The sequence below is a fragment of the Hyaena hyaena genome, unplaced genomic scaffold (assembly GCF_003009895.1).
Source record: "Hyaena hyaena isolate Hyena2069 unplaced genomic scaffold, ASM300989v1 scaffold_241, whole genome shotgun sequence".
Classification (NCBI taxonomy): domain Eukaryota; kingdom Metazoa; phylum Chordata; class Mammalia; order Carnivora; family Hyaenidae; genus Hyaena; species Hyaena hyaena.
The window spans coordinates 1009425-1028545 of record NW_024080875.1 but is presented as its reverse complement, the minus strand read 5'-3'; the positions used below and the strand labels follow the sequence as shown (position 1 = coordinate 1028545).

General features: G+C 38.3%; 1 protein-coding gene across 1 annotated transcript in view; it reads right to left on the bottom strand.

The window, feature by feature from the left end:
- ANKRD55 (ankyrin repeat domain 55) overlaps positions 1-19121 on the bottom strand; it is an 88148-nt gene that overhangs the window by 48842 nt on the left and 20185 nt on the right. Inside the window, exons 2-4 of the mRNA XM_039244532.1 lie at positions 15567-15689; positions 7175-7305; positions 3386-3495 (exon numbers count right to left, since the gene is read on the bottom strand). Of these exons, the coding sequence (XP_039100463.1) occupies positions 3386-3495; positions 7175-7305; positions 15567-15689 (364 nt within the window). The remainder of the gene's footprint in view (positions 1-3385; positions 3496-7174; positions 7306-15566; positions 15690-19121) is intronic.

Here is a 19121-nt window from a genome sequence, read left to right as displayed (position 1 = left end):
TAGGCAAAGAGAAAACAAGGGCAGGGTAAAGAAGATACAGTTATGGTCCCACATGTGTGTCAGAGGTAGGACGCAAACTTGAGTTTTTTAAACATACAGAGAGAAAAACATAATCATAAGTCAGTGTCCACAGAGTAAAAATAAATAATTTATCAGGAGAAGCACAGCAATTCTTCTTTTAGTAGAATTTTTTTTGGGGTTTCTCATTTTTTAGATGCTGTAACAAAGTATTTCCTGACAATGAGACAATAAGGAGTTTTGTAAAGCTTCTTAGGGTAGGGCTTAATGACAGACTGTGGCCATTTAAATACATGCTACAGGGTCCACAGCAGTGGATCCTAGGAGCACAGTAGACAAATAGGCAGGTTACTTAGCCTCACACATATGCTAGGCAATTAATTATCTTCTTAGTGCCTCTGCTTTCTTATCTATAAAATGGGGAAAGAAATATTACCTATCACATAAAGGTATGTGGTTAAGATTAGATGAGATAGTACAAGGAAAGCACTCAGAACTTTGCTCAGAACATGGTAAATAATCAGTGCTGCTTGTCTTCGTTTTCCTCATCATTCTAAATGTAGACCTATAGACTTTAGTGGTTGGTTAGCCAAACTCGTGTACAGTTGTGTCCAATTGGACAAATTAAGCAAAAAGGTTTGCATGGCCTACTGGAAGGTCACTCCTGCATTACGGCTGTGGGATTAGGAAGTACCCGCAAGCCAGATCAATATATATATATATATATATATTTTTTTTTTTTCAGAAAACAATTATGAGTTCATGCTGATACACAAACAAATGGATGATAGAAGGCCAACTTTTGTGCCAAAGGACATGGCTTGGCTACTTACTACTTGAAGCACTGAATGCAGATGCTATCAAACACTGCCATGGCCATAAAATTTCTTATAAAACAATGATAAAATATCTAATTTTAAGCAATGTAATGTTGCAGGAAATTTTTTAAGGCAAGCTAGTTTCTAAATGTTCTCTAGGTAACAAAGCCAGTTGCTTTGCTATATGGGTTGTTGAGGTTTCACCCAATTCAATTTTGGAGAACGTTTACCAGAAATGCTGATTTTGGTTTTGGAATAGTTAATCTTAATCTGTGGGTTTTCCTAGTTACCACGGCTAGTATTATAACTAAAGTAGGATTTTATCTTCTAGAATCAGCTAAATGTCCATTTAGGACAATAAAACCATATCATCAGCACACAGAAGGATATTTATTTTTCTGGCTTTAGCTTTTCCGAAGGTGGTGGCTGCGTCATTAGTTATAATTTCAAGAAAAAGGGGAAACCACAACTCTGTGCTATCTCATTTATAGTGATGTAATGTAGATCCTAGAGAGTCTAGGGACACTGCTGGTCATAATAAGAAATAGACTAATATGTCCATAAAAGAGGAAGTACAATTGGATTGTTTTTTAATTTACTACCGTAGTCATTTGAGATGATGAGCCCAATTGACTGACCAAATTAACGCTGAGCAGTAATTTTGAGTGACAAGTCTTAGTTCATTCTTCAGGTGCAATGGCCTGGTGACAGAGACAGCTTTTCACCAAAATTCATGAACCCCTTTCTTAGACTGGAGTCATGGTTGGGAGGTGGATTCTATATTCCTAAGTGCTCCTTATATATAGGGGTGGTACATGACCAGTGTGGTAAATGAACAGTCCTTATTAAAAGAATGTGAGAAGTGAATTGAATCAAAAGCTGAGATTTTAAGGAAATAAGGTGGGGGAACTTCTTCACATGCTCTTTCCCCATCCCCAGGCTGAACAAAGAGGATCCATAAGATGAAAGAAACTTAAGTCTCTGAGATACCATATGGAGGGGAGCCACCCCCAATCCAGGAACATCTAACTGGGACAAGGCTTTTATTGTGTTAAAACACTGAAGCTTTGGGTTCCATTTGTTACAAAAGTTATAATTACCATAACAAAAGCAGGCATTTATCTTCCAGAATCAGGCAGATTTTGAAATGACCAGTCAGTGAGGTTGGTAAACCAAGTAGAGGAAATCAAGGTAGAAGTTTTGAAAGTACATTTTAAACATATTTTTGAAAGATTCTTCTTGGGAAAACAGTATGATTTTGTGACTAAATTTTTTTGTGGGTTGTCCAGAAAAGTCATTCTTTCTTTTTCCCAATTCATCAAAGGGGAGTCATCTCTTTATGATGTCTATTGATTGTTAGCTCTGAGCTTGCTGTTTCTTCTCTAAACTTCCTTGTTTTGTTGGGCTTTGAGTAAATCCTAGTTTTCTATTATTCCTGGATATAATCCAATGGTAATAAGAGGCATTGCTTGGTTGGGAATAGTTCTGGAATTTCCCAAACGCTTTTGGTGTAAAACAGAATGAAATGAAGAAATCCTGTTACCTCTCAACTTGGAAGAGGTCTTGGTCTCATGAATTGCCACAAAGCCTTCATTTTAGTTCTGAATGCATGGTCTAGGGGATGAGGCTCCCAGAGACTGAGGCACCCCCTGTGGTGCTGGCCTAGCACTGGGGAATGCTAAATCCCTGTCAGAGGCATGCTCTGTGCGATGGAGATTAAGGAAGTGCCCAGAATGTTGCTGATTCCACAATGGGAAATGCTATTATCAGCTGCTCCAAGGGGCTTTCAAAAGATAGGACACCAAAGCCTTTTAGACATTGAGGATTGGGGAAGCTACACTTGGTCTGTACAAAACTTTTTCCTTTGTTGCTCAATTGTCTTACAAAAATGTGACCCTCTGGATCATCCAACTTACTTCTGTATACTTCTTCACACAGCTCCCAAAAGCTCACAGGCCTGGTTTTCCTTCTAACCCAGTGGTCTTCCTATCTCTCTCCTTTGCTGAGTCCCTTGCTTCCTTCCAACCCATAAATATTGGCGTGACTCTAACTTGAGACATTAACCTTTCTGCCCAGTCAGTGCTCTTCCACTCCCCTCCCCACTATTTGAAATTATGCTCTTTATTTTGAAATTACCCCGTTTATTTGTTTACTCCTTCAGTAGAATGTAAGCTCAGTGAGGTCAGAGATGCTGTCGTGCTTACTGGCAACCACTAGGCCTAGAATAGCACTTGGTCCGTGATAAGCACTCAACAGTTATTGAATCAATAAGTGACTGAATGGATGAATATGTGAATTCAGATGATGAAAAATAGCATTTCTTAAATCAGAGTGTAGGAGAAAAGGGTTTTATTGAAGTAGGAGAGGAATGAGATTAGTGTTTAACATTCTTCCAGAATATTTTTTTCACTGAGATGAGGTCCTGTCTGCCACAACTTAAAAAAATGGATGGGCTTTGTCTTTATTTACCTCAGAGGGTTGATTAGGTGCCCTTCTAATCCAAAGTAAGTTCCTCCAAATGTGAGGATGGTGCAAACCTGGCTACTTACCTAACATCGGGCTCAGCAGTGGCAGCATGCAGTGGCAGACGGCCATTTTTATCGGGTATATTGTGCTTGGCACCATTTCTGAGCAGACTCACACAACCTTCTAGCCAACCCTGAAATACAAGAGCAACTGTGTCATTATATAACACAGCCTGGTATAACAGACCAACAAACTTTCTCCAGTTTTCTTTCTCTTTCTTCTTTGGTGTGGATAAAACTATGTTTTGTTTGATTTGAAGTAGTTAAGAATCACAATCTCAATTTAGGCACTTCATCAGAAAGCTGAAGGCCTTGAGGTGTGGATTCCTGGGTATCCTGGAGGAACTTTAACCCAACAGGTATAGATGGATTCCTAGACTCTCTCTTCTGTCTTCCATTCCCCAATTTTTACTTGCTAGTATTCCACTTTTATATGCAGTTCCTAGGGCTAAATGTGGCATGTGGTAGTTCTAACCTCTCATTCTGTAGGCTTAGTTCCAAATCATGCTTGTCAATGGTCTGACCTGGGTGCCATGGTCCAATTCCAAAAATTGGACTCCTATATCATTCTTGAGTCCCAGCCTCCACTCTGTGCCTCTATATCTGTATCTATGTCTATATCTATGTATATATCTGACAAACAGGCTTTGGTCCTCTTTTCCAAGTTCCCTCTCTAGTAACAACAAGGATAATATTTTGCTTATTCTAGTCAGTCTCCCTTTCCCAATGTCTAGAATCCTAACCTGAGCCATAATCCAATGGCTGGGACCTTGCCATCTTGTTGACTGATGTGTTTGATGCTGAATATGGGGTATCACCAGGACCCTTTAAGGGTTCCCTATGGCTGGGTTTTACCCACTATGAATTCCCCAAGAAACTTTGTGTGAACTCCCTGCTGTTCACTAATTCTTCAGACTGAGAGCAATATTGCTACATCTCATGCTTGTTGCCTTCTTGCTTAGCACTTACAGCTGGGTCATTTCCCCACTATCTCTCCTTTCAAAGGGCAGATATAATTGCAGGCTAGCTCTACCTCCCTTTCTGTTATACACTCCTTTAACTGACCCAACCCTACTCATAATCAAGTCTGGCCAAGGAGAATGCTTCCTACATTCATCCAGAACCATTGGGGTTACTCCTTCAATTATAAGTAGATGAAACAATTATTACAAAGAATAGTATATATGATAACTGTCTTTCCTGCCTTCCTCCATTCCTTTATAGCTAAACTTCAAGACCACCCCGTCAGAAGAGAAAAATGACTGGAGATTTTCTCTCACAATACTGGAAGCAATGAAAATAAAAATGTTACTAAATGAATGGAGAATAAAGATAATAAGAAAAGAACTTTTTGGTTCTAGAAAGTCTGGAAAAAATCTTTTAATAAAAGCACATTCAAAGGTTATAATATTGAATATGGTTTTGAATTGACCAGTAATATATGTCTTAAGTAGAAGCAAATGTTTTTCAGTCTTAAGTTATAATTTACTAATGTATTAAATCTGGTTTTAGTTTCTAATGTCCAAGTCATCAAGATCTCTGATTAAAAGGAAAAAATATGACAAGGAAACAAAAAAGAAAGGCATGCTGGACAAATTTTAGAGTTGCCTAAGTTTTACAGTTATTGAAAAATCTTCTCATGGGGGAAGGTTTGAAACATTTTTATCATCTTGCAACATTTCCTGGAACTATGTGTATGTGGTTTTCTTTTTTTCTTCAGAAAAGAAATCAGAAAATCACTGGATACACTTGAAACCAGTGGTCACTCTTCAGAACCAATAAGTACATTTTTATCTACTATGTGTTGGATGGCTCTGCATATGTTTCTTTTCCAATCATAATTGAAATGTAGGATATTATTTTCAGTACATTTTACAAATGAGGAAGGAGGGCAAAACGGTGAAGTGATTTGTCTAAGGTTACACATCCCTGGTAAGTATATTTGTATACTGAGTTTGGAGTTGTGATGGACACTTAATTGCTAAGTACACGCTTTGCCAAGTTTCTTTTTAATACTTGAATTCAAACATTGCCAGAAGGGGTTGGTGGGCTCCACAGTGCAATCCCCAGGATCACCCATCCCCTTCTCAGGGAGCCTCAGAAAGACTAGGGAGGGGTCCTTCCTTGGGCTACCACAAAGAAGAGGGGGCATCATTAAGAGGGTGATGCCACATGCTGTCATGCAGGCATATTTCCTTCATGTGGCTCCCCTGAATGCATTCCTAGAAAGTGTTGTCTGCAAAAGTGGCACCTCTCTAGGCTCACTATCCACTATGATCTATAGGATACCTCCTGTAAAAATCCATAGCAGGAGCAATTATTAAGACATGTGCTAGAAGGGAAGGGGCCTGGGAGGGCATTCCTGTGTCTCTCTGAGATATGACACTTCATCTACTACTCATAGACCAATGGTTTTCAAACTTGAGTGGGTATAAAAATTGCCAAGGAGGTTTGTCTGCATAGACATCTCTTTCCCACCCACTACCCTGTCTGTTCTCAGTGTCTGACTCAGGAGGTCTACAGTGTACTCCTGGAAAGTAGATTTGAAACAAGTATTCCAACACTTTAAAATAGTCTTTCCAGTTTCATGTCTAAGTCCTAGAGAAAGAGGGCATGCACACAGAAAAAAAAGTAGTTGCTAGAGAAAATCTTTGTGATAATTGGGCAATGCCTCATGCAATCTATGTTAGACTGTGGCAGGAAGGTGTGGTATTTGGGAAAGAGAAGAGTCCTACTTCAGCTAGGCAGTTTCAGGACACCATGGGGCTTGCCCAGGGTGAATCCACCACTATCAGTGGGCACCAACAGCAAATCCAAGAATCTGCTTTGGCTGCAACAGTAGTTATGGTGAAGATTTCCTAGGAGCCTCATTAGAAGTGAAAGAGAATGATGACCAACATGTAGCACTAAGAAGAACTTGCTTGACATAGACTCAAGGTAGCTCTTGGGTTTCCTAGAAGGAATGCAGGGAGGATTTGAAAAGAGAGAGGCTTGAAGGTTTTCAGTAAGGTTTACCAAGCTTACCTAATATTGGAAAATGCTAAACTGAAATCTCTCAATGAGGACTGGTGCTATACAATTTTTAAATTGAGTGCTGATGATTGTGGGTTGAGTCCTATGCTTGGTATTGCCCCTTAATAGCCTGGTATTTCTCTGCTACTACTATCCCCGACTTTTCCTGGTTCATAGTGTTTCCTGTATTCCTCATTCTCTAGCTTCCACTTAACTGTTCCTACCCCACAATGGTACCTGCAGCTTCAAGTGCTACCATCCACTCAGGGTATTAATGGAATGTGTTCTTAAAAAGAGTAACAAGTATGTCCAGAAATTCCCCAAGGCAAATTCTGATGTGGTTAAAATGGAAAATAATATTTTTATTTTTTAAATGTTTATTTTGAGAGAGATAGGGGGAGAAAGAATGGGGGGCAGAGAGAGAGGAGAGAGAGAATCCCAAGCAGACTCTGCGATGTCAGCTTGGAGCCAGATGTGAGGCTTGATCCCATGAACTGTGAAATCTTGACCTGAGCTGAAATCAAAAGTCAGACACCTAACTGACTAGGTCACTCAGGTACCTCAATATTTTTCTAATGACAAAATCACCTCTAACTTGGAGGACTGTTAGGAAGATCCAAAATGACTTAGATCCACAAAACCAGCTCTTAGTGGTCTATAAATGTCAGAGATGATTGGAGGAAAGCTTCAAGCTTTATTTCCACTGGCATAAATCCAAGAATATTCTTCTGCAAGGGGACCTCATAACAAAACACTAAGCCCTCCCCACTCCTTGACAGCCACCACAGACATAATCAGTACCAGATATGTTGCCAGGCATAGACTTGTGCGGCCATAAGCATCCTGCATGTTAATATTGGCCCCCATCTTCAACAACAGCTTCACTGTGTCCACTTGACGTCCAGAAACTGCATGCATCAAGGGGGTACATCCTGGAATGAGACATTTCAACAGCCTTTAAAAATATTTGACTTGTGAAATTTATGAGCAGACTTCGCCTGTTCACTTCTTATGCTCTTTGCAAATAAATGAACTGCTCACAACACAAACTCAGCTGTTGAACTATATGAGACTGAAGAGAAATGAAGATGATTGTTGCTACATTTATGTAAACTATGTATTTTTTTCTGGCTCTATTAAATCTTCTGTAATTTTGCAGTAATTGATTGATTAAAACAATTTGTGCCAATGATTAAAAATTCCTCATTACTACCATGAGAATCAGCACTGTTTGGGACATGACAGGCAGGTTCTTCCTAACTTGGCTTAAACAATATAGAATCTGGAAGTTGTCTGGAAGGCAACTCCAGCCACAGGTCCAGAATACTTTTAGTAGAGGTGGTAAATGATAAAGGGCAGTGATGGTTGCCTAGCCTTGGGTTACACACATTCTTAAGAAAAGGGTCCACCTTTATTGAAATACTTCTCTGTTTTGGTTAGTAATATAGGCCAAGACATCTGGTTCTTTATGGGTTTTCTTTCTGAAGAAAACCAGAGATGAAATTACACATTCTGATTAACTTGTAGTCCGGTTGGAACAAGCCAGCCTGGTAAGCCAGAATCCAAGTGCTTCGGACTCTTCAGGTGAAGAAAACAAATCTCAGACACAATCTCTTGCCAAGCTGAGATTTGTTTAAGTGTTTTTCATTGGCGACGTCTTCTTGGGGTATGCTGCAAGCTATGACCCTAGGACATGCCTAAAAAATGGACAAATTGCGGGGTTGCTGTTCTCATTGCAAGATTGCAGCTGGCAACCCAGTTTCTCTACAAATCTCTCTCTTCTAATACTCTGGGTAAAAGCAGCAATGAAGCACTATGTCTTAAATAGTGGTAACAGTTCCTTCTTTATTTCTTCCTCTCTTCCTTCCTCTCTTCCTTCCTTCCTTCCTTCCTTCCTTCCTTCCTTCCTTCCTTCCTTCCTTCCTTCCTTCCTTCCTTCCTTCCTTCCTTCTCTCCCTCCCTCCCTCCCTCCCTCTCACTGTTTTTCTTTGTTTATGGGTGTTAAATTGCTCTGGCACCATTTGTTGAAGAGGCTTTCTTCTACTGAACTACATTTGCACCTCTGTCAAAGATCAGTTGCGTATATTTGTGTGAGTCTATTTCTGAATTCTTTGTTCTTTTCCATTAATCTATGTGTCTGTCCCTCAGCCGTTACTACATACTCATGATTTCTGTAGCCACAAAATAGGTCTTGAATTTTGGAAAACTGATTCCTCCCAGCTTATTCTTTTTTTTTTTTTTTTAATGTTTTTAATTCCAGTTAGTTAAAATACAGTGTAATAATAGTTTCAACTGTGTAATACAGTGATTCAACACTCTCATACATGACCCGGTGCTCATCACGAGGAGTGTACTCCTTAATCCACATCTCCAGAATTGTGATGCCCCCAGCTTTGCTTTTCTTTTTAAAGATTGCTTTGGTTATTTAGGGTCTTTTGTGGCTCCATACAAATTTTACAATTGTTTGTTCTAGTTCTCTAAAAAATGCTGTTGGAGTTTTGATAGGGATTGCATTAAATATGTCGATTACCTTGGGTATCGACATTTTAACAATGTTTGTTCTTCCAGTCCATGAACATGGAATGTCTTTCCCTGTCTTTGTGCCATTTTCAATTTCTTTAATCAGTGTTTTATAATTTTCAGAGTATAGGTCTTCCACCTCTTTGGTTAGGTGTATTCCTAGGTATCTTATGGCTTTTAGTGCAATTGTAAGTGGGACTGCTATCTTAATTTCTCTTTCTGCTGTTTCATTATTGGTGTAGAGAAAGTCAACAGATTTCTGCACATTGATTTTGTACCCTGTGACTTTATTGAATCATGTATCAGTTCTAGAAGTTTTTTGGTGGAGTCTTTTGGGTTTTCTCTCTATATATGTACCACTGTGTCATCTGCAAATAATAAAAGTTTTACTTCTTTCTTACTGATTTGGATACCTTATTTCTTTTTCTCTGCTAATCACTGTAGCTGGGACTTTCAGTAGTATGTTGAATAGAAGAGGTGAGAATAGACATCCTTGTCTTATTCCTGACCTTAGGGGAAAAGCTCCCAGTTCTTCCCCATTAAGGATAATGTTAGTTGTAGGTTTTTCATAGATGGCCTTCATTATGTTGAGGTATGTTCCCTCTAAATATACTTTGTTGAGGATTTTTATCATGAATGGGTATTGTACTTTGTCAAATGCTTTCCCTGCATCTTATTGAAATGATCATGTGGTTCTTACCCTTTCTCTTACTGGATGTGATATGTCATGTTGATTGATTTGTGAATATTGAACCATCCTTGCAACCCAGGAATAAATTTACTTGATTGTGGATGGTTTTTTTAAATCGTATTATTGAATTAGGTTTGCTAGCATTTTATTAAGGATTTTTGCATCTATGTTCATGAGGGATATTGGCCTGTAGTTCTCTATTTTAATGGTGTCTTTTCAGTTTTGGTATCAGGATAATGCTGGCTTCATAGAATGAATTTGGAAGTTTTATTTCCTTTACTTCTTTTGGAATATTCCTTATTTGAGAAGAATAGGTATTAACTTTTCTTTAAATGTTTGGTAGAAGTCGCCTGTGAAGCCATGTGGTCCTAGATTTTTGTTTGTTGGAAAAATTTTGATTACTGATTCAATTTCTTTGCTGGTTATTGGTTTGTTCAAATTTTCTGTTTCTTTCTGTTACAGTTTTGGTAATTTATATGTTTCTAAGAATTTATCTCATTTTTTCTGTGTTGTTCACTTTGTTGGCATATAGTTTTTCATAACATTCTCTTACAATTGTTCATATTTCTGTGGTGTTTGTTATTTCTCCTAACCTCTCCCATTTATGATTTTATTTGACTATTTTCTCATTTTTTCTTGATAAGTCTGGCTAGAGGTTTATCAATCTTATTGATTTTATTTTCAAAGAGTCAGCTCCTGGTTTTATTGATTTGTTCTATTTTTTTAAAATTTCTATATCATTTATTTCTTCTCTAATCTTTATTATTGTCTCCTCCTTCCTTCTAGTGGCTTTAGGTTTTGTTTGTTATTCTTTATCTAGCTCCTTTAGGTGCAGGCTTAGGTTGTTTATTTGAGATTTTTTTTTTGCTTCTTGAGGTTGCTACCATTTTTTGCTGCATCCCAAAGGTTTTGGACCATTGTGTTTTCATTTTCATTTGTTTCCATGTACTTTTTAATTTCTTCTCATATTTCCTGGTTGGCCCATTCATTGTTTAATAGCATGTTATTTATTGTTTTAAATATCATGTTATTTAATCTTCATGTATTTCTGGTCCTTCCAGATTTTTTTCTTGTGGTTGATTTCTAGTTTCAAAGCACTCTGCAGTCAGCAAATACACATGGTATGACTTTGATTTTCTTAAATTTGTTAAGACTTGTTTTCTGGCCTAATATATGATCTATTCTGGAGAATGTTATATGTGTGTTTGAAAAGAATGGGTATTCTGCTATTTTAGAATGTCATGTTCTTAATTTACCTATTAGATGCATCTGGTCCAGTGTGGCATTCAAAGCCATTATTTCCTATTTTCTGTTTAGATGATCTGTCCATTGATGTAAGAGGGGTTAACATCCCCTACTATTATTGTATTATTATCAATCAGTTCCCTTCTGTTTGTTATTAATTGTTTTATGTGTTTGGGTGCTCCCATGTTGGGTAAGTATATACTTATAATTGTTTTATCTTCTTGTTGGATTTTCCCTTTTATTATCATTGTGTCCTTCTTTACCTGTTGTTACAATCTTTGACTTATTTAATTAATTAATTTTTATTTATTTTTTAACATTTATTTCTCAGAGACAGAGAGAGAGAGAGAGAGACAGTGTGTGAGTGGGGGAGGGGCAGAGAGAGAAGGAGACACAGAATGCAAAGCAGGCTCTACGCCCTGAGCTGTCAGCACAGAGCCCAGTGTGGGGCTCGAACCCATGAATTTTGAGATCATGATCTGAGCCAAAGCTGGATGCTCAACTGACTGAGCCACCCAGGTGCCCCAATGGTTGTTTTAAAGTCTGGTTTGTCTGATATGTGTATTGCTACTCTAGCTTTCTTTTGACATCCATTTGCATGATAGATGCTTCTCCATCCCCTTATTTTTCACTCTGCAGGTATCTTTAGGTCTGAAAGGAGCCTCTTGTAGACAGCATATAGATGGGTCTTGGTTTTTTTTTTTTTTTTTTTTTTTTTTTTTTTTTTTTTGGGTTTTTTTTTTTTTTTTTTTTTTTTTTTTTTTTTTTATCCATTCTATTGCCCTATGTCTTTTGATTGAAGTGTTATTCCAACACTTTGAATTTACATTCAAAGTAATTACTGGTAGATATCTATTTATTGCCTTTTTATTTCTTGTTTTGTGGTTGTTCCTGAAGATTTTCTCTGATCTTTTCTTGTTTTTCTCTCATGTTTTGCTGATTTTCTTTGGGGATATATTTGGATTTCTTTCTCTTTATCCTTTGCATGTTTATTAGTGGCTTTTGATATGTGGTTTCATATATAGATTTGTATATAACCTCTTCTGCATATCATATAGTAGTCTATATTAATTTGATGGTCATTTAACTTTGAACCCACTATTTTCTTCTCTCCTTGCCCTTTTTAGATATATGTTACTATATTTTATATCCTTTTTTGTGAGTTTCTTGACTATTTTTTTAGAGAAGTATTTATTTTTACTTCTTTTGTGTTTCCTGCCTTTATACTGTCACTTTTGGTCTCTCTTTTCCATTCAGAGTCACCTTAAATATTTATTGCAGGATGGTTTAGTGATCATAAAAGTTTTGTTTGTATGGGAAACACTTTATCTCTTCTTCTATTCTGAATGATAGCCTTGCTGGATAAAGTTTTGTTGGCTGCATATTTTCCCCATTCAGCAATTTGATAATATTATGCTATACCCTCTGTATTGCAAAGTTTCTGTTGAGAAATCTTCCATGAACCTTTTGGGCTTTTCTTTGTAAGTCACTGACTTGTTTTGTCTTGCTGTTTTTAAGATTTTTGTCTTTATCACTATATTTTGTAAATTTAGTTATAATACATCTTGGTTTGTTGATTTTGATGGGAATTCTCTGTGCCTCCTAGATCTAGATATCTCTTTCCTTCACAGATTAGGAAAGTTTTCAGCTACTATTTCTTCAAAGAAAAATTCTGCCCCCTTCTCTCTCTTCTTCTGTTGGGACTCCTGTAATACAAATGTTACTATGTTTAATGGAGTCACTGAGTTTTGTAAGCCTATCTCATTTCGTGTAATTCTTTTTTCTCTCTTTTATTCAGCTTGATTACTTTCCATTACTCTGTCTTCTAGGCCATTAATCCACTCTTCTGTTTCTTCCATCCTGCTATTCATTCCATCAAGAGTGTTTCTCATTTTGTTTATTGATTCCTTTATCTCTGCTATGTTATTCCCAATGTTATCTCCCTAGGGAGACCTAAGGGTCTCAGTTATCCTTATCTTAAGGGTCTCAGTCATGTCTTACACTGTTTTCTCAAGTTCAGTGATTATTCTTATGATCATTGCTTTAAATTCTTTATTAGGCATTGTTACTTAAATATGTTTCATTTAGATCTCTGGCTCTGGCCTTGTTCTGTTCTTTCAGTTGGGATGAATTTCTCTGTTTCCTCATTTTGTCTGCCTCTCTGTGTCTGTTTCTGTGTCTTAAGAATATCAGCTATGTCTCTTTTTATTGAAAGTAATGACTTTATGAAAAGGAGGTCCTGGAGTGCCCTGCAGTGTTGTGTCCTCTGTTCATCAGGACCTGGCACTTCAGGAGAGTATTCTGTGTGCTGCTTATGCCTTGCTGTTGCATCTGAGTCATTTTTCCTTTCAGTGCAGTTGTCTGTACTGACTCTGCCTGTTGTGAACTGTGCTAGCTCTCTTTGGTGATAGTGGACCCAGGCAGAGCAGCTCTGAGGGTTCAAGCCCCCTGGGGAACTTGGGAGCAGGGTGGCAGTATTAGCAAAATTTGTGTTGGGCCACTAGGCCTACACTGGATCACCTGAACTGCTATGGTGGCTGGAAGCTGCGCCCTACATGGCAGGGAACATGTGGCTGGGTGCTGTGCTGTGGCTGGGCAGGCCTCAAGATAACAGTTGTTCACCTGGTGGCTGGGTGGGGCATGTGTGTACCTTGAACAAAATTTGTTCTGAGCCCTGGGCCAAGGCTATAAATGTCTGTGCAGCCCCACCTCCCCCAGGTGACTCTGTGTTTATGCTAAGGGGTAGGTAGGAGGAAAATGGTGTCTGCCAGTTCCCTCATTTTCAGAGAAGTCCCCCAACATGCTCAGAAATCAGTCTGAACAGATCTGTCTTCCATGTGTCCTGGCGTTAGGTAAATTCCCAGTTTTTTGTTGTCTTTCTATGTAGTCTGCTACCTCTTTAAGGGCAGTGACCTCCCAGCTCACCCAGAGATGAGTCAGCTGACTTTTAAAGCTACAGGCTCCAAGTCCCACTGTTTTAAAAAACTCAGTGAATTCAGGCCCTCTGGTTTTTGAAGAAAAGACATTAAGGGGATATGTCTTCTTCATGTGATCACCTTGACGCAAGGGCCTGTTTCTCTGCCCTTTCCGGGCACAACTCCCTCCCTCCTGCAGCTTCCTTCTCCCTTGCTGACCTTTCAGAGCCAGCTTTGGACCCTCTGTCTCCCTCTCTCTCGGCCCCTTCCCCACTTGCACTGGCCCCTTCCCCACTTGCACTCTCTCTCAAAAATAAATAAACATTAAAAAAAAAAAAAAACCTTTTGTTAGAGTCCCACAAGTCCCTGGTGCTTTTTTTTTTTAGCCTATTTTCTTTCAGTTCAGACTGGCTCATTTCTATCGTTCTATTTTTAAGTTTGTTGATTCTTTCCCTCTGCTTCCTCGTTCTCCTGCTGAGTTTAATCTATGGAGATCTTAATTGTGATTGTTGTATTTTTCAGTTTAAATTTTTTCCATTTAGTATTTCTTTATACCCGCTATTTTTGCTGAGGCTTCCTGTTTTTTCATTTGTTTCAAGCATGTTTGTAATTGCTCATTGAAGTATTTTTTTTTATGGCCTCTTCAAAATCTGTCAGGTAATTCTAACATCTATTATTTCAGTTTTGTATCTACTGATTCTGTTTCATTCAATTTGCGGTATTTCTGTTTCTTGATATGACAAATTGATTTTTATTGAAATCTGGACATTTGGGATATTGTGTTGAGTTGTCTAATCTTACTTAAACCCTCTACTTTAGCTGGCTTTCCCTGACACTGCTCCAAATGGGGAGAAGGTGCATGTGTGTGACCTCAGTACTGCCAGATGGAATTAGAAGTCCAAATTCCCTATTTAGCTTCCATTGACATTTAGGGGAGAAGACTCTTCATTGCTGGGTAGGGGGATCCTCACTAGTTGGGCTGGAGGTCCAAGATCTCTAATTGGTCTTTGCTGGAATAGTGGGTCTGAGGCCACAGGTTTTCATTTGTCTGTTTTTTGTGTGATGTTTGGTTGAAGTAGACTCATTATTATCTACAACTTTTCTGTCTTGCTATTTGGTCCCTTTCCTGTTTCTTTGGCTAGAGGGCAGGCTTTTGTTGGGGCTTTTTTTGTTTGTTTGTTTGTTTTTTGGTCTCTGACTGTTGGCCTGTCTGAGCTGTTGGAATCTTCAACTCCAAGTCTGAGATACAAGGGGCAAAAAAAAAAACCCAAGAAACTTATCATGATGTTATTCCCTGGGTTGCATGGTCCCAGCTAGTCTGTCATTTTTCTCTCCACCTTCTGGAATGTTCTTATGTTTGTATTATATACAACATCCAGAATTTTTAGTTATATTTAGCAGGAGGAATAGAGAAAAAAGTATATCTACTCCATCTTCTGAGAAGTGGGTCTTTGCTTCTGGCCTGAATAGTCATACTTTCCCAACATCCAGTGCTACCAAAAATAGCCCTCTTTCCATATTCCTCTTTTTAACTACTTGGCCTATGTCCTTTAGTCATTCATATAAAGAAGTTGAAAATAAATCTGAACCAACTGGATTCATTACACAAAGCAGTGTAAAAGAAACAATGGGAAGATATGCATCCAAGACCATCATTTAAAGAACTACTAAGGGACCTGTAGCCACAGGCAGGATACTCCTTGTCTCTCCAGTATCAAATGTCCTATTAGATGTAATTTTATTAACACTGCTCACCTCTGAAGACCATCTCTAAAAGAATGGAGAACATTCTGCAGGATTCAAAAATGCATAAATAGCTCACCTTCACTGTCACAGCATTCTAGGATAGATGGGTCTTCCCGAATTACTGAAGTCAGAGCATTAACATCTCCATTAGAAGCCGCCTGATAAACCATGGTCAGGTCAACTTCCTCAGATGAATCACCTTCATGAATCAAAAAGAGATACACTTAGTGTGTATTCACTGAAAGAATAACAACATCCACAACATCACACATAATGAATCCAGGCAGGAGGCTGAGTCATCCTCCTCACAAGTACCTTCAATGCTTCTGAAGAAAGGTGGACCCCTGTGGGTCATGTTGTAACATCACCATATATTGGGAAAAAGTCTGAGGGATTAGATGTCCTCTGAGATTTTGACTCTTTTTAGGCCTTCAGGCTTCTCAAAATCAATGAGACTAGAGAGGAAAATAGGACCCTCAAGTTGGTTCTAGGTTCCCCTCTTTGATCTGAAACATGTTAAACTTGTTAAACTCAATGACTCAGTTTACCCACCTCTCACAGAGATATTGTATTATTTTCTGTACTTCTATCATATGCTCCACTCTATTCCCCCCAGCTGTGTTCTCCAAGGGCTGACACTTGCTGACTAAGTCACCCAGGAACCCTCCCTCTCTGGCTTGCCCACAGGAGACACTGGCAAGAGACTGGTAGGGAGAAGAGAAAGAGGTAGGGAATTTCTTTCTGCCTTTACCTGGTGTAATGTCTAATTGTAGCTGCTGCACTCCCACCAGGAACTTCCTCCTCCCCAGAACCAGCTCTTACTGGGTTCCCTTTAGTAATAAACACCATTCTCCCTACCCTGCCACGTCTGTATGTAGTTTCTTCATGAAACTCCTTTATTTGAATCAGCTGGGGTTACATGACATGCTGTTTCCAGAAAGAAGAGACCTGTATGCAACTCCTTTGAATTTGGTAGCCACCTGTACTCTACCTTTGTGTAAGATTGAACCAGTTGAACCAGCTAATAGTACTGCCAAAGTTGACAACAGAACTGAGGGTCAGATGACCCTAGGGGAGTACAGTAAGGGCTGGGAGCTTTAGTGAGGTGCTGTGCAGAGAACTTTTACAATTTCCCCCCATACATAGTCATTATTCAGAGAAAATATGCGTGTGTAAGAAAAGTTTTTAAAATTGCATATTTTCTATAAATATGGACATTACACCAGAAACACTTTACACTTCTAATATGTATTTAGTTGGCAGTGATCCTAATCTATTGGCAGACTTTCTCTGACCCATACTTCTGGGAAGTGATTAGTGATTTTTTTTAACCAGTTAACCTGTCCCAGATGGAGCTTGTTATTGAAAATGGTTCACTTACGACAACAAGCTGCTTTGTAAAGTGAGTGGTTCCCTAATACATCTACAGTAAATTTGTTGTTGCTGGTGATGTTTTCAAAGCAGGGTCACCTGTGCATTTGCCTAGGCGCTGGAAATAAGAGGTGAGAGATGTCCCCTCTGTCATAAGGACTCTGGAGCCACATAGCTTGCATTCAAGTGCTGGTCTATACTAACTAGCTCTGTGAATTTGAGAAATTACCCTCTCTGGGCCTGTTTCCTTGTTTCTAAAATGGAGATGATGATGATGATGATGACGACAATTACAACAATCACCTATGTCATAGAGTTGTTTTCTGGAATAAATGAATTAATATTTAATCCTATGTGCTTTTAGAACATAGATTAGCATGTAGTAGACACTATATATACTTTGCTACTACTTCTGTTATTTTGTGTGTGTGTGTGTGTGTGTTTAGGAAATATGAGAAATGTGGAACACATAGAGAAGAAGGCCTTTTTTTGATGATGGCTATATAAAGAATCTGTATATTGCATAGAACATTCACTCTGCCAGAAGTCCTCCTAGCAGTCTAGAATTTTTTTAAAGGTTGATGATATCTTTGGGCCCTAAAATAGGTCTCACATTTAAGGACAAAGATGGGCCTGGTATCTGGTTATATGACCACATCCAAAGATGCTGGTAATGTCACCTCAGAAAGAAGATTTTGGTGTTTGTACGATATAAACAATATGTTTATGGGACACATACAACATGATTATAATCTGTTCAATACTGAGTGCAATCAAACCTGTAAGGTACATTCATCACACTGTTGAGCATATAGAGTTGAGAGAAACGAGGAATTCACTGCTTGATAGAATTAGAATTCCCTCAAATAACTTTCCAAGAGGATTCTAATAAGATTCTATTTAATAGAGATAAACAGAGGGCAAGGTATCCTAGTTTTAAAACACCCAGTTGGATTTATTAAAGGTGGCTGAACTCACAGTTATTGTTGCTCAAAACCACCTCACCACACAGGTGACAGTAATCTGAGCATTCTTTAGGGACCAGCTCTTCTCCACTTTAGCTGATTCAGTGGAATTGACAACAGCCCTGGTCAGGGGCAGAACATGTAGCCTGGAAATAAGCCACTCAGCCCCAGCATTATTCTGGCCACAATCAGAGACCGTGATTGGCAATAAACTTTGATCAGAATTGCTGGGAGCAATACTGTTACTTTATTCCACTACTCATGAACTTGGGAGAGACTGGGAGGCATCTTCTGGGTGTAGAAACTGTCTAAGAATAAAGAAAGAAATAAAGAAAGAATAAAGAAAACACAAGGAGCAAAGCAGAGTATGACAAAAAGAGGGAAATAATTGAGACCTGGAGACATCATTTGAACTCCTGAATCAAGCCACACTTCAAGTCCCTACCATTAAATTTAAATGTACCAATAAATTCCTTTTGTGTCAGTTTGCATAGTCTGTGTATTTGTTTTTCCTTTTAATCACTGATAGAGTTCTAACAGCTAAAAGGTTTTAGCAGTGGCACATCAGTAAAGAACTTAGGGTTTTAGCTTCACAGTTTGCTTTGTAGGAATGAACAGTGTGACTAACTAGTAGAAACTTTAGCTGGAACTTTAGTTTACTAATAATCGTTTAGTAAACAGATTGAAGGAGATGATAAGCTTTTCTGTTCTTAACTGGTCAGTGTCATGTTGAGGTCTATCAGTTGATTTATATGTATGGGATTAGTTTTAGACTCACAGTTCTGTTCCATAGATCTATATGCCTAACTTTGTCAGTACTATAGGTTTTGATTACTATAGATTTGTAGTATATTTTGAAGTCTGAAAGTGTTGAAATCTCCAACTTTGTTTTTCTTTAATAAGGTCATTGTGGCTGTTTGGGACTCCCTGAGAGAAATTCCAGAATTCACACAGAGGGGGGATAGGTTGAAAGTAGATAAAATGGAAAAGAGGCAAATAGGAAGAAATAAGCATGTGAATAGATGTAGATTATGTTTTATAAAAATGTTATTGATGTATATGTGTAAACATGAAATATGGAAGATTAAAAGAACATACATCCAAAAGTTAACAGAGATCATCTCTTGGATGTTCTTTAGAACTTTTATATTTTCCAAATTCTCTATGATGAATTTGTATTTTTAGAAATCATTGAAGTAAACCAAGATTTTTCCTTAAATGCTGAGTTTACATTAATGTGCTACTACTGGGGCACCTGGATGGCTCAATCGGTTAAGCATCCGACTTTGGCTCAG